This window comes from Spermophilus citellus (genome assembly GCF_964194105.1).
Source record: "Spermophilus citellus genome assembly, chromosome: 2".
Taxonomy (NCBI): Eukaryota; Metazoa; Chordata; class Mammalia; order Rodentia; family Sciuridae; genus Spermophilus; species Spermophilus citellus.
Window position 1 is genome coordinate 10,168,537 of NC_138183.1, and position 15,003 is coordinate 10,183,539.

General features: G+C 39.8%; 2 protein-coding genes across 2 annotated transcripts in view; both read left to right on the plus strand.

The window, feature by feature from the left end:
- PPP6C (protein phosphatase 6 catalytic subunit) overlaps positions 1-2,060 on the plus strand; it is a 32,958-nt gene extending 30,898 nt beyond the window's left edge. The window contains exons 6-7 of the mRNA XM_081281949.1: positions 422-631; positions 1,266-2,060. Coding sequence (XP_081138075.1) covers positions 422-631; positions 1,266-1,514 — 459 coding nt within the window. The 3' untranslated portion in view covers positions 1,515-2,060. The remainder of the gene's footprint in view (positions 1-421; positions 632-1,265) is intronic.
- A 7,458-nt stretch (positions 2,061-9,518) lies between these two features.
- Positions 9,519-15,003, plus strand: part of SCAI (suppressor of cancer cell invasion) — a 157,201-nt gene continuing 151,716 nt past the window's right edge. The window contains exons 1-2 of the mRNA XM_081281926.1: positions 9,519-9,681; positions 10,378-10,422. Coding sequence (XP_081138052.1) covers positions 9,629-9,681; positions 10,378-10,422 — 98 coding nt within the window. The 5' untranslated portion in view covers positions 9,519-9,628. The remainder of the gene's footprint in view (positions 9,682-10,377; positions 10,423-15,003) is intronic.

A 15,003-nucleotide genomic window follows, 5' to 3' on the forward strand; every position in this document is an offset into this window, starting at 1 on the left:
AAGACCCTGTCTCAAAATACAAAAACCAACCAAACAAAAATACCTGGTGATATTATTCAGTGGTAAAACGCCTCTAGGTTCAATTCCCTAGTACCATTCTCTCTCCCTCTTCCTCTCTCCCTCTCTGTCCCTCCTTCCCTCTTTTCCTCCCTCTACCTCTCTTCTCTCTCCTCTCTCTCTCTCTCTTTCTCTCTCTTTAAAATTCTCTCTCTCTCGCTCTCTCACACACACACATACACACACACACTCTCTGTCACACACAAAAAAGATTTTAAAAAGGTATTTTTCTGTCAGTAATACATTGCATTTTCTTATCTAATTGTCATATCAATATATTGATGACCTTAGCAACAATTGATGAATTTAGATATGACTGAGTTTATTATTATACATTTAATCCTTTATTATTCTCCTTTGCTAGTTAATAGATGAACAGATTTTGTGTGTTCATGGTGGCTTATCTCCTGATATCAAAACACTGGATCAAATTCGAACCATTGAACGGAATCAAGAAATTCCTCATAAAGGAGCCTTTTGTGACCTGGTTTGGTCAGATCCTGAAGATGTGGATACTTGGGCAATCAGTCCTCGAGGAGCAGGTTGGCTTTTTGGAGCAAAGGTCACAAATGAGGTAAAGCCCATGTTTTTGGAAAAGTAGTTTGTTGGTTGCTAAAAGAACTGTTATTTGGTGGCCCAAATAACAAATCTGTAGTATACTTAAACTATGGTGGTTGTGGATATAAAATTTTTAGTTCAGTTTATTCATTTATGTGTTTTCTTAATGGTTAAGCCTGTAATCTCAATGACTAGGGAGGCTGAGACAGGAGAATGATAGATTTGAGGCCAGCCTTGCAAACTTACTGAGACCCTGCCTCAAAATAAAAATGGCTGGAGATGTAACTCAGTGACAGAGCATCTCAGGGTTCAATTCCAAGTACTGCCAATTAAAAAAAAAAAAGTAGCTGGGACTAAAGTGTGGACCACTGCAATGAGCTCAGAAACATCAGCAAATTAATTATATGGCCATGCAGTTTCTATAACTCTGTGATTGAATCAGGCCAGAACGACTCTGTTTGCCTATATTTGTCAAAATTATTGAGGATAATTATATTCTCAACTGATTACAAATACATGATGGGTACCAAAATTATAAGAATTTTAGTATTAATAGGATTTGTTACTTCGTTTAAATGGTTAGTATATATGTAGGTTGGTTTTTTTAAAAAAATATGCTGAATTCTTAAAGAAGTCTTTCTAAATTGCAGTTTGTTCATATCAACAACTTAAAACTCATCTGCAGAGCACATCAGCTTGTACATGAAGGATATAAATTTATGTTTGATGAGAAGCTGGTTACTGTGTGGTCTGCTCCTAACTACTGCTATCGCTGTGGAAATATTGCTTCCATCATGGTCTTCAAAGATGTTAATACAAGAGAACCAAAGTTATTCCGGGCAGTTCCAGATTCAGAACGTGTTATTCCTCCCAGAACGACGACGCCGTATTTCCTTTGAGGCCTTCGCCCATCCTGCTGACCCATTTTTCTGTCCTCTTCTTACCCCAACTTTCTTGTATTATCCTCTACAATATACTTTTTATCAAGCACTTTGCTGCTGAAATGCTGCCTCTTGCCTTTTTTTTTAATTTTAAATTATCTAAATTTATTGTTTGTTATGGTGTCTATAGCAATGTTTTTCTATCAATTTTCTCCCCTATCCCATCCCTACCTTGGACTCATTTGAGAAGACTTGAGAAATGTCTTAATATCCACACTGCTGCATGTAGCTCTTGCTTATTTACTGGTCTAGGGAAACAGGATATGTTTCCTTTTTTAAAAAAGCCAATTGAAAATTACAGCGAAATACTCCTCCTTTTGTATTATTCAGCCTTTTGTTTTAGTTTGGTAAGTTTTAAGAAATTTCAGCAGCAAAGTTGTTATTCAGTGGGCACGATGGACTATAGATGCCTCGAGTTATGTATACCTGTCCCAGCTGTAAACTTCATTGTCCTTTGTTGGATGATATTTTAAAAGGATATAAAATAAATTGGTCTAAAGGGCTGCCCTCCTTGTTGTGTTTTTAAATTTTAGTTAAAAACTGCTACAGCTTATGACTTTGTACATTAAGATAATTGTATTGATCTTTTTCAGATTTCTTGTATTTTTTAATAAAGTAATCTTAAAACTCAGAGAGGTTAAGTGTTAGAAATTTTAAACAGCTTACATTGTTAGCTTAAAGTTTTTCTTTTTTTCTTTTTTCCTAATTAGAATTCTTTACCCTTTGGTTATTGAGTTCAAAATTTCAATTGAAATTCAATAGTATTTATTTTTAAAAAAGAATCACTAAACTGTGCCTAAAGAACATAACTGCCATATTAATGTTTTGGTTTATATCCTCTATAATAATAGAAAAACATTTAATACTTGTAATGCTGATGTGTTTATTTGATACCAGTTGAGTAGAATGTTATCAATCCAGTTTACAATCTATCATGAGTATCATTGAGTAAAAATATATGTACTTTTCAATGGGAAGCATTCTTTTCTTGCTGTAACACTTGACTTTAACTTTTATTTTTTATTTATTTTTTAATTTTTTTTTTAAAGAGAGAGTGAGAGAGAATTTTTAATATTTATTTTTTTTTTTAGTTCTCGGCGGACACAACATCTTTGTTGGTATGTGGTGCTGAGGATCGAACCCGGGCCGCACGCATGCCAGGCAAGCGCGCTACCGCTTGAGCCACATCCCCAGCCCTTGACTTTAACTTAGGAAGTGTACATTTTTAACTACAACTGGAAAGGTTGAAAAGTCAGGACCCTTATATTTGTGAAGTGTAATCTGAAGCAGATTATTTAAAGTGTAGAAGGAAACAAACTGTCCTTTTTTTGTAAAGGTCCGTGATAACATATTTTGGCTTTGTGTAAGTAATTTGAATATCCAAAGGATTGTGATGATCAGTTCTTGATATGCAACTGTCCACTTAACAAGGACAAGTGTTCCAGGATCTCTTATGACAGTGGTCATAAATGATGTTGGAATGTACTGTTTTGTTAAATAATTGGTATCCCTTTACTACTATTTTTGTCATCCCAGGAAATCCGTGTGAAGCCAGCCAATTAATAAAGCACTTTAGCATCTGTTCAGGTAGTTTTAAACCCAACTTTTGCCCTTCAGGATAAGAACTTCCAGGTTACCTAAAAATGCAATAAAAATCTTTATAGTCTAAGCTTCTTGGCACATAATTTTTCATCAGGGTTTTAATTTACTGAATGAGCACAATAACTTTATTTTTCCCCAACCACCCAGCTCTTTGTACAGTTTTTAATTGTATAGTTATATGAAAGAAGTGCTGAGACGTTTGCTGCACACACTTGAACTCATGGTGGGTCAGTAGCTTTGTGTTACTGCCCCAATCCCAGTGTAATTCAGGTGGAAAGGTGTTTTTATCTTACAGGGATATGTAGCTATGTATTTTACTAATTGTGAAACACTGGAATTAATGATGCAGACAACTTGGTGTGGTCTTTGAACAGCTTTCTGCAGTATTTTTTCCTGTTACCATATATTGTATTTAAGTGCTTGCCCTCCACTGCTTTTAATTTGTACCAATAAAACTGGTAACCCTCAGACCTACCTTTCCATTTGAGACTCCTTAGTTTAGACTGATGTAGTAGTTTTCATTCTCCCTGTAATGTGACTTTTATTTTTAAGTCATGGTGTACTGCATTTGTCTGTCACTAGCTGGGCATGTGCCAATAATATTCTGTCCATTCCTTAACTGCCATCTCTGATTTCAACTGAATAATGGCTTTTTGCATGGAAAAAAGAATAGTTTTTACTATTAGACTTGTAAAGGGAAGAGAGTGAATGTATTAGACTTTGTAAGCCTAAAAGGAATATTTGGATCCCTCTAATAAATAAGGGCTATGTATTATATAGAGTTAATCATGTGGTGGAAGATACTGCAAGTCATAGTTTTGTAGGCAAAAGGATCTGTTATTCCCTGTATCTAGGCTGAATGTAAAATCCCTTATGTTGTATTAATGGGGGTAAGAATTATTTTTATTTGCTTATGATATATATACTTGGTTTCTAATAAAGTGTCCTAGGCTCTAGTGAGAACTGTTGACTTTGAATTGCCATCTACTCCCTTTCCTCAATTGACCAACATGCCCTTGGCTAGCTTTTTAGAGGTCAGTGTTTTACTGGAAAATCTCACTACTTTGTGTTCCTTTGGGTGTGATCCTAAAATGCCTGAATCAAGAGTTCATCTAGTGTACCCCCGGCATCAGCTTCTATTCCATCTGGATGTCTAGAACTATTGGAAGATTTGACTTTAAAAGTTGAATTTTACTTTTGAAATAGGGTTCAAGATATTGTTTATTGCATTAAGATTTGTGTGTTTTTGTGTTTTCAGCCCAGAACATGTTTTGGAAAATGCTGATAATGTGAAAGAAAATCAGGACTCTTTCTGAGCCTCTGTCATTGTCAGAATGGCTTTCCATCAGCATTCAGATAATTATGTATCAAGTCGAAGAGATTTTAACAGCAAGAATCCAGATTTTTAAATGTAATTTTTTTTTTTTTATATTTATTTTTTTAGTTTTCGGCGGACACAACATCTTTGTTTGTATGTGGTGCTGAGGATCGAACCCGGCCCGCACGCATGCCAGGCGAGCGCGCTACCACTTGAGCCACCTCCCCAGCCCTGTAATTGTTTTTTAAATGCTAATGTTTGTAAAGCACTTTCAGTTCTTTGGGTGAAAGGTGCTGTATTCCCTCAGTGTAAATTAATAAAAGGAGTATAGGAAGTTTGTCAAAAAATAATTTTATCTAATGCATAGTCTGTAGTATATCCTGACAGAAAGTTAGTGTTTTATATAACATAATTTAAATTAAAAAGGCTTATTCCTTCACTTGGTTGCTTGACTGATAAACAGAAGTGAAATTCTTGTTCTGCAGTTGGTTCTGGGCTGTGTTCTGTTCCATGGAAATATATTCATTGTTACAACCTGGATGCAGTGCCCAGAACCATGCTTCATGAGATCATCACAACTCTTTCAATTGTGTGTTTGCTAAGGAAATACACAGAAGTAGAAAAGAACCAAAAGAGAAGCTCGGAAATTCCCCTAGTATGATGCTAAACATACTAGATGCTTCAGGAAGGTTGGTTCCTTATTCCCCATTTTTTAATTTTATGTTTCTTTGTTAATCAGTTGATGAATGTGTACCTTTCTTCCCTGCATGAGAAGAAAGCTTTCATGTTGACTTAGATCATTCAAATGTTTTCTTGATTCAAAAATGCTCGAAAAATTTACAGCAGATTTGTGTGTGTCAACAAAAGTATTTCTTACATAGTATAAATACCTGGGTACCCACTATGGTCTTCAGCACTCTGATTTTTATATATAAATGGGAATGATATAAAAGATACCTGTATTGCACTCACTTAGCTAAATGCTGTAGATGCCCTATTTTATGGTACCCTTACTATGGGGTCTGTCACTATGTTACCTCTCTTTTGTTTTCACCAGACAAGGAAATAGGCTTAGAGAGGACGGGAAACTTGTCCAAGGTTGCACAGGAGAGCTGGAACTTGAATGCCTGTAGGGCACACCAGAATACATCCTAAGCCTTCTATTTTAAGCAGTATTGGTTTTTGTAGCTATGTGACCCTGAGCAAATTGGATTCTCTGAATCTTAAATTTCTGTGTCTAACATAGGAGAGTACCATACAAGGTTGATCTCAGTATTAAAAATAGCACAGTAGCTGGGCATAGTGGCATACTCCTATAATCCCAGCAACTCAGGAGGCTGAGGCAGGAGGATCGACAATTTGAGGCTAGCCTCAGCAATTTAGTGAGACCCTATCTCAAAAAAGGATAGGATGTAGATCAGTGTTAAAGTAACCTAGGCTCAGAACTTGGCCCTAAAGATGCCAGTTTATTGAGGAATCACACCTTGCCCCAAATCAGTGTGGTTTCGGAGATATGAAACAGTGGCTAACAGCAGAGCTTTGTAAGTAAAACCAATTTGGAGAAGGAAATGTTTGCTATAGGATGGAGTGATTAGAGGAATATTTAAAAAGAGGAAGTGTGAAATGTTGACTGAAATGGTGGGATATACATGTTTTACAATGTAAAAGGAATGAAGTAGAGATTGCCAGAACTTGGGCACAACATGAAGGTAAGACTTGAGGGTACTTGGGAAGGTATAAGAAGAGCTGCAGTTCTGTTGACACTGTCTAGAGGGCTGGCCAATCATGGAAGACTGGCTAATCATGGAAGAAAAGTAGGCAGAGGATTTTAGTCACTATTTATATATACAAGTTTTTTATTTTTTGTATGTGGCGCTGAGAATCCAACTAGTGCCTCACACATGCTAGGCAAGCTCTCTACCACTGAGCCACAAACCCAGCCCCTTAGTCAATATTTTTATAAGAAACAGAATAGTGAGGGCAGGGTTGTGGCTCAGTGGTAGAGTACTTGCTTAGCATGCAAGAAACTGAATAGTGACATTTCAATATTATTTCCCTAGTGAGTTGATGATCCTCATCAGGACCCCCTTTAATCCCTCCGCCCTTCTTGACTGAAATTATTTTGGAATTATTACCACTTTCTGTATTTAAAATTTTCAAGTTTATTTTTTGGTACTAGGGATTGAATCCAGGGGTGCTTAACCACTGAGCAGTATCCCCAGCCCTTTTTATTTTTCATTTTGAGAATGAATTGCCAAGGCTGGGCTCAAACTTGGCGTCTTCCTGCCTCAGCCTCCTGAGTTGCTGGGATTATAGTTGTGTGCCACCATGCCTGGCACCTTTCTGGATTTATAATATGGGTGGAACAGGATTGAGGTGATTTGTAGTTCTGTGACTTTGGAATTACATAAAATATGTGGGGAAACATTAGGGTTTTAATAACTTTTTTTTCCCCAGTCAAATCCATTTTCAAAATTCCACAAGAGGGCTGGGAGTGTGGGTAGCTCAGATGTAGAGCGCTTGTCTATCATGCGAGGCCCTGGGTTCAATCCCAAAAATAAAAAATAACCAGTACAGTTTACTATCACTGTTACTTCATAAAATAAATAAATAAAAGGCAATTTTAACATCAAGGGTGTAAAAGAAAAAAATCTAAAAATAAACACGGGCTGGAGTTGTTCTCAGTAGTAGAGTGCTTGCCTAGCATATATGAGGCACTGGGTTCGATTCTCAGCACTGCATATAAATAAAATAAAGGTCCATTGACAACTAAAAAATATATACACATAAAGAAAATAAAAAACATTCATTTACACCAAATACATTTTGGTTTTGTGAAAAACTAGTATCCTAATTCTTCCCATTTAGGAATAGCAGAGAGAAATTTGTCCATCACTCATTGTGCTGTTACAGGCTGCCACGTTATTGATCATAAATAAAATAGAAGGAGCTTAAGAGAAAGTTTTATGCCTCTTCCCAACCCCAAACAGATAAGATGCACAAACAACAGCTGTACACAGCAATAGAGATGTAGAAGGGACTTACCTTAAAGAATTTTATATTAGTGAGGTGTGCCTTATTTTCAAGGATGGCCTTGTCAGTAGAAGAGGAAAGGTAATATTTATCGGGCTTACTTGTTGGTAGTTTTGCATGCTTAGGTAAAAAAAAAAAAAATGCTTGGGACTGGAGATGTGGCTCAAGCGGTAGCGCGCTCGCCTGGCATGCGTGCAGCCCGGGTTCGATCCTCAGCACCACATACAAAGATGTTGTGTCCGCCGAAAACTAAAAATAAATAAATAAATATTTTTAAAAAATGCAGTAAATTTTTTTTTCACCTTTAATTAAACTTTAATTTGCTCATACTTTGTCCCTGGAGGTACATGCTGATGGGAACTGGTGCCACAGCAACCTGGACGCAGGCCAGGGCCTTGCAGAACACCCAGAGGCAACACCAAGTAAAAATAGATTTTCCTGACTATTAAATCCAGTGCTTCACTCAGGGAGCAACTAACACTCCCAAGAGAAGCCAGGAACTGCCTTCAGGCAGAGGACGGATGTTTTCAGTAACCCTCTCCCCCAAACACACACAGATCTGAACAAATTGGGATTACGCAATCAGTTACTTAAATTCATTTCATTTCCCATGGGAATTCACCATGATGAGTTTGAGAAAAACAAGAGCTTCCAGCCACTCGCATATACGAAGAGCTAACTTGATGCCAGGTGCTCGGAGGAAATGAGAAAACAATTTTCTGCAGACATTGCCAGGGCCCTGCCCATCGCGCACCTGGAGATCACCTCTGCACATGTCCTCTGTATCTACCCTACACATCTGCATCCCTTGGAGGACCTCCTCTGGCTATGGGAGCATGGTATAGGCAAGCAGTATTGTCTAGAAGTGCCAGGGAGCTAATTAATGCCTTGGGCACTTAGGGAATCTCATGAGAGAAAGCAACTGGCTTCATCAACTCTTGATCCTTCTTAGTAATTCAGAAGATCCTAAGCAGAATGGAGTGCTTATTGCCCACCCTGAGCAATTGCTTATTAATTCACCCTTTATCTACTTTTGTCCTTCTCTGACTCACCTCCTTCCTCTCTAACGAGTCATTTTGGGATCACCTTTCAAATAAACTACTTGCACCCAAATTATAGCTTCACCATCTGCTTTTAGTGGGACTCACACCAATTCAGGTATTTAACTAAAAATAAATAAATAAATAAATATTTTTAAAAAATGCAGTAAAATTTATTTTAAAATTGATTAACTGTTGTAGAACTTAATCATCTACAGTATCACAGCATGGCTAGTTCACACTAGGGAATCAATTCTGTTTAGGCCTTTCAAAATGGAACACATTCCTTTTAGTTATGGCATTGATTCCGTTTGCAGGATTGATTTTTCTTTGACGGTAATTAAAAAAAAAACAACAATTCCTTTCTTAAGAGTCTGCACCCAACCTTGTGATCTTTCCTGAAGAGGACTGAGCAGGCAAATCATGCTGTGTTTTGGTGGATTCTTAAAATTTTGTGACTAGATCCTCTATGAGGGATAGCACGGAGCTGAGACCATATCCGCAAGATGTAGACAGGGACTGCATTCGAGGTGGTTCAAAAGGATGCTCATTTGGGAGAGTTGCGTCTCTGTCGCACTTGAGGGAGTTATTTGGAGAAATTATAGCCCTTGACTTTTGGTTCCGGAGCTGGGGGGGATGCGGGGTGGGGTGGGGTGCGGGTGGATGCCAGCAGGTGTCTGGAGTGTCAGATGTGGAGCCAAGAGAACCTGCGGGCAGGTGTCTGGCGCCGGAGATGCAGTTTCCATGTCCCGGCGCACGGTGGCGCTTAGGTCTCCTCTGGCCCTGCCAGAAGTCTCTAAGGCACCTCCGCCGCCACCTGCAGTCTCAACCAAACCTCTGGGTGGGCAGCGCGGGATTTGACGGCCCGAACGCCCAATCGACGGCCAGGCTTTCGGCCACACTGCGGATGCAGCCAATGGCATCCGAAGAGACGCGTCGGGAGGCGGGCCCCGCGGCAAGCCTGGCAGAGGCGCGAGGCCCTCCTCCCGCCTCTCCGCCTACTCCATCCTCCGCCGCCTCAGCTTCCCGAGCGAGCCCTGCGGCCGCCGGAGCAGCTCCCGCGGCGGAGCAGGAGCCGGATGGTCAGAGGAGCCCGGCAGCCCCAGCAGCCGCGGAGTCGCCTGGCCCCCAGGTGGGGCGTGGGCTGGGTGCAGGCCAGGCTCGGGGGTGGGGCGGGGGCGAGGAAGCGGGCCCAGGGGCAGCGGCTGGGGCCGCCGAGCTTTGGGGGCGCCTAGGCTGGAGGGGCGGGGGTGCAGGCTGGGGACGTCTAGGGGGCGCCCAGGGACCGTGGCAGTCGCATGCTGCATGCGGGTGAGAGCAGCGTGAGGGGGAGGGGGCGCCGAGACTGGGGGCGCTGGGCCGGGAGGAGCAGGGCGCGCGCCCCACCGAGGGGCGGTGGAATGCGGGGGGCGCTCGGCCTGGAGGGGCGGGGCTCTGAGGGTCCAAGCGCGGCCGGGAGGGGGTGGGCACGGGGAAGGGGAGGATGGGAGGGGGCTTGCGGGGTTGACTAGGCAGACAATGAGTAGGTAGGTGAAGGTGGGTGGTTTTGGGGAGCCAGATTGTGACGAATGAGACTGAGGATGGGCTGAGGGATCAGGAGGCAGAGCAGGGCTTGGGCTATGGGGGTTATTGGGGGAACAGCGAGTCCCGGGATTGCCTGGTGTTGGTAAATAGGGGAAACGAGGCTTAGGTGTTTGTAAGGACAGGTATGGGCATGGCGAGCCTAAGGTCCCAGAGGGTGGTCATTGAGTTATTGACTGGCACAGTAGAGCCTGGCAATATGTTGTATGTTAACTTTTAGTTACCGTCTTATTTGTTTGGTCTGTAGACTGACTGGCACAGTGGAGAAACCACCTCGAAAACGGAGAAGCAGGTAAGGCCAATAAACGCCTTCCTCTTTTGCTTCGTGTTCGTATTTTTCTATTTGCCTGATTGCACCTGTGCCATACTGCATAATTGTACATGGTCAGGAGATGAAATTTCCTATTTAGCTCCTTTTTTAGTGAATATAACTACATGCAAGGTTTTCCTTTCAAATTACTACCTCTACTTTTTTTTTTTTTAATTTAAGATAATGTGGGAAACATAAAAAAATGAGAAATCCCTATTTTTTTTCCTTAGTTATAATTTCAACTTTTCTACCATCTCTGAAAAGCACACAGCTGCTGTAGTGCTTTATCACCTGTAATCCATGAGGAGACCCAAGATAGTACATAGATACTGTCATCAGTATTGTCATCATTGTTTTGCAGAATAAGGAATTAAGTCACAGGCCAAGTATATACCCAAGATCATACATCTGTCTAATAAATGATAAAATGAGGATTAGAATCTGGGCAGTCTGATTGCAGAGCTTAAACTCTTTTAACTGTTAACCATTATACTATAATGCTTCTAATACACATTTATAAATATATTTTCTTATTGATTTCTTTTTTATCATATGTAGAATACAAATAATAGAAATGGTTGATCCTTAGGTAAATAGAAAGTAACAAGGAGGGCATAAGTAGGCCACAGATATGTGAATTATTCCTTAAGTAATGGAGAATATTCATTCCACAGATATTTTTGAGTGCATTCCGTGTGTCAGGTACCAAAAAGTAATTCTGTGGAGTCATTAGAAGCTTCATTTTGTCAATATGTTGCTAAAAAAAAAAAAAAGCTACAGTAGTGATGATGTGACCAAGACTATTTTCTTAGTTAATACCTGCCAAGTTATTGCTTAGAAATCTTCAATGTTAGGTAGATATAAAATGCTCATAGTGGAAGTACTGGTAGCCAAAGTACCTTTGCTATTCTTTAGGCCTGTACTGCTCAATATGATAGTCACATGCAGCTACTGAGCGCTGAAATGTGAGTAGCATGTCTGAGGAATCAAATTTTTAATTTAATAATTAGAATTAATTTAAATTTACAGACTGACCACTTATTGGAAATTAAGTAGTCTTAGAGCTCCTTGGGTATGTGAAGCTATTCTATCATTTGTAAATTTTATGAAGTCTAAATACCTATCAAATATTTCCAGTGAAAATCTAGTGCCTGAGCCAGACGCAGTGGCACATGCGTCTGATCACAGCTACCGGGAAGGCTGAGACAGGACGATTGAAAGTTCAAGGCCAGCCTGGGCTGTTTAGTAAGATAGTGTCTCAAATAAAAAAGGATGGGTATATAGTTCAGTGGCAGAACACTTCCTAGCATGAGGCGCTGGGTTCAATCCCCAGTATGAGGTGGAGGGGGGTACAGCAGGAAAAAAAGAAAATTTAGTGTCCAAAATGAGATAAATATAAAATATATATTAGATTTCAAGTTTGTAATCCCCCCAAAATAAAAGTAAAATTTCTTAGTCCAAATTTGAGACATAATATTTAGGTATATCAGATTCAATAAATTGTAATATCAATGAAATAATTTCCACTTAATTCTTTTTACTTTTTCTCATGGCAGCCACTAGGAAATAAAAAAAAATTGCACATATGGTTTGCATTGTATTTCTTTTGGACAGGCCTGGTTTAACCCCACTGCCAGCCTCTTATAGTAGCTTTCTATCTGGTTTCCGTACCTTTCAATCAGTAATTTATTCACTATTATGTATAAGTCAATAATGTATTTCTCATTCTTTGTTATCTTCTGAGGTTCCCTATTGCTATTGAACATAATTCAGACTTAATTTTAGCCTAATTATAATAAATTACTGAACATAATTTTAGCTTTATTAAAGGGCTGACTTTATTTTACTTCCACCTACCTTTCTAGCCATAGGTTACTGAGGCCATAGAAATTCTTGGTAATGAATATATTAACTATCTACTCTTAAATGCTTTTACTTTCTGATGAACCCTTAAGATGAATGAATTGCTGAATGCAGGTTCTGTGTGCTTTTTCCAGAACTTATGTTCTCTCTGCTTTGGGTATTTGTACATGACTGCTTTCTTTGTGGAATAGTTTCTCCTTACTCTTTGATAAGCTCTTTCCTTTAGTACTTGGCTCACACATCACTTCCTCAATGAGGGCTTTCCCCATTCTCTCCCTTTCCTTTCTCTGCTCTTAATTCCCTCCAGTGATATCCTGTATGTACACTTATTTGTAATGGTCTTGCCATTACACATGAATTTGAATCCACCTGTCAAGTACAGGTTGTAATCATATGTAAGTTGTAAACCCTATGATTCTCAGGTTCCTCAGCTATATAGTGGAAATAATAATAGTTCAACCCTTCTAGGATTGTAAAGTGTCTAGAATAGTGCCTGGCACATAGAAATTTCTATACACAATAAATTTTGTGTTGAAAAGGATCAAGCCAAACACCATGGATCCCAGATACTCAGAAGGATTTCAAATTCCAGGCCTGCTGATCAACACAGCAAGACCCCTGTCTAGAAAAAAAGCACATTTCAAATACAATTTTCCTTTCCCTCCCTTTCTCTCTCTCTCTCTCTTTTTTTTTTGTAAAACTGGGGATTGGACCTAGGGCCTTATATGTGTGAGGCAGGCAGTATATCACTGAACTATATCCCAGTCCTTTTTTATTTTGAGACAGGGTCTTTCTAAGTTTCCCCGGCTGGCCTCAAACTTCAGTCATCCCATCTCAGCCTCCTGAGTAGCTAGGACTATAGGTATGTACCACCATGCTCAGTTTCAAATACCTTTTCTCACCTCTCTTTAAAATCTGTACATTCTAGAGGATTACAAATAGATTACAACAAAGAAGAAATGAGAGAAGAATAAAATTAGAGCAGAGGCAAAATTAGTATACATGTCAGAAAGTACTCTACAGTTACCAAATGTAGATTCCATTATCTACCTCTGAATTTCCTGGAGCAAAGGGAAGAATTAAATAAAGCTCATTTTTCAGATTCATGATGTCTATAAAATCAAATGTATATTCAAAAGAATCACAACTTTTGCGGGGGGTGAGTACGGGGGATTGAACTCAGGGGCACTTGATCACTGAGTTACATCCTCAGCCCTATTTTGTATTTAATTTAAAGACAGGGTCTCACTGAGATGCTTGGTGCCTCCCTTTTTGCTGAGGTTGGCTTTGAACTTGTGATCCTCATGTCTCAGCCTCCTGAGCTGCTGGGATTACAGGCATGTATCACTGTGCCTGGCACAACTTTAAAAAAAAATGTGTATATGTGTGTGTGTTCTCACACACACACACACACACACACACACACACACACATATATTTTTAGTTGTTAATGTGCCTTTATTTTATTTGTTTTTTTTTTTTTTTAAAGAGAGAGGAGAGAGAGAGAGAGAGAGAGAATTTTTTAATATTTATTTTTTAGTTCTCGGTGGACACAACATCTTTGTTGGTATGTGGTGCTGAGGATCGAACCGGGGCCCGCACGCGTGCCAGGCGAGCGCGCTACCGCTTGAGCCACATCCCCAGCCCTATTTTATTTGTTTTTATATGGTGTTAAGGATTGAACCCAGTACCTCACACATGCTAGGCAAGCACTCTACCACTGAGCAATAGCCCCAGCCCCACAACTTTTTTGTTTGACATTTAAACCTGAGACACATTCTTCTTAGGGGTCTTCATACTGGGGACACTGATTTTGTGGGGAAACAATTCCAATGATAAACATAGTAGTGGGGTTTTTGTGTTTAAAAAAATTTTTTTTTTTTGGTCATGCTGAGGATCAAACCCAGGGCTTTATGAATGGTAGGCAAGTGCTCTGCCACTGAGGTTTTAAAGATTGCTTCTCAGAATGCGTCTCAGTCCTAGTTGGGGTACTGCCAGTGAACAGTCTGAAAAGGCACCCCATGCCCTATTATTATTATTTCCTTGAAAAAAATTCCTTTTTTTCAGTGCTGTGAATTGAACGGAGGGCCTCATGCAAGCATGGTACCAGTGAGCCACATCCTAGCTGTCCTTGAAACCTTTATTTCCTTGTCTTGGTTCATCTTTGTACCTAGTATTGTTTTGGTCCTAGTAGAAATCATACATTCTTAGCTTTGCGCTGCGTGTGCCAGTAATCCCAATGACTTGGGAGGTTGAAGCTGAGGCTGGAGTATCACAATTTTGATGCTAGTCTCTGCAACTTAATGAGACCCTATCTCAAAAATTAAAAAAAAAAAAAAAAGACCAGTGCAGTGGCACTCACCTGTAAACCCAGTGGCTGAGGTAGAGGGATTGTGAATTCAAAGCAATTTAGTAAGGCCCTCAGCAACTCAGTAAGACCCTGTCTAAATAAAATACAAAAAAGGGCTGGAATGCGACTTACTGATTGAGTGTCCCTGGGTTCACTCAAAATTAAATAAAAATTTTAAAATGTGCCAGGGATGTAGCTCAGAGGTAGAGCACCTCTGGGTTCATTTCCCAGCAACATAAGAACAACAACAACACACACAAACACACATATATACACATATTCTTTGTGCTTAGCTCAGTAAAACTAGTTAGCCATCTGGGTGTTGTGAGACACACCTGTAATTCCAGCAA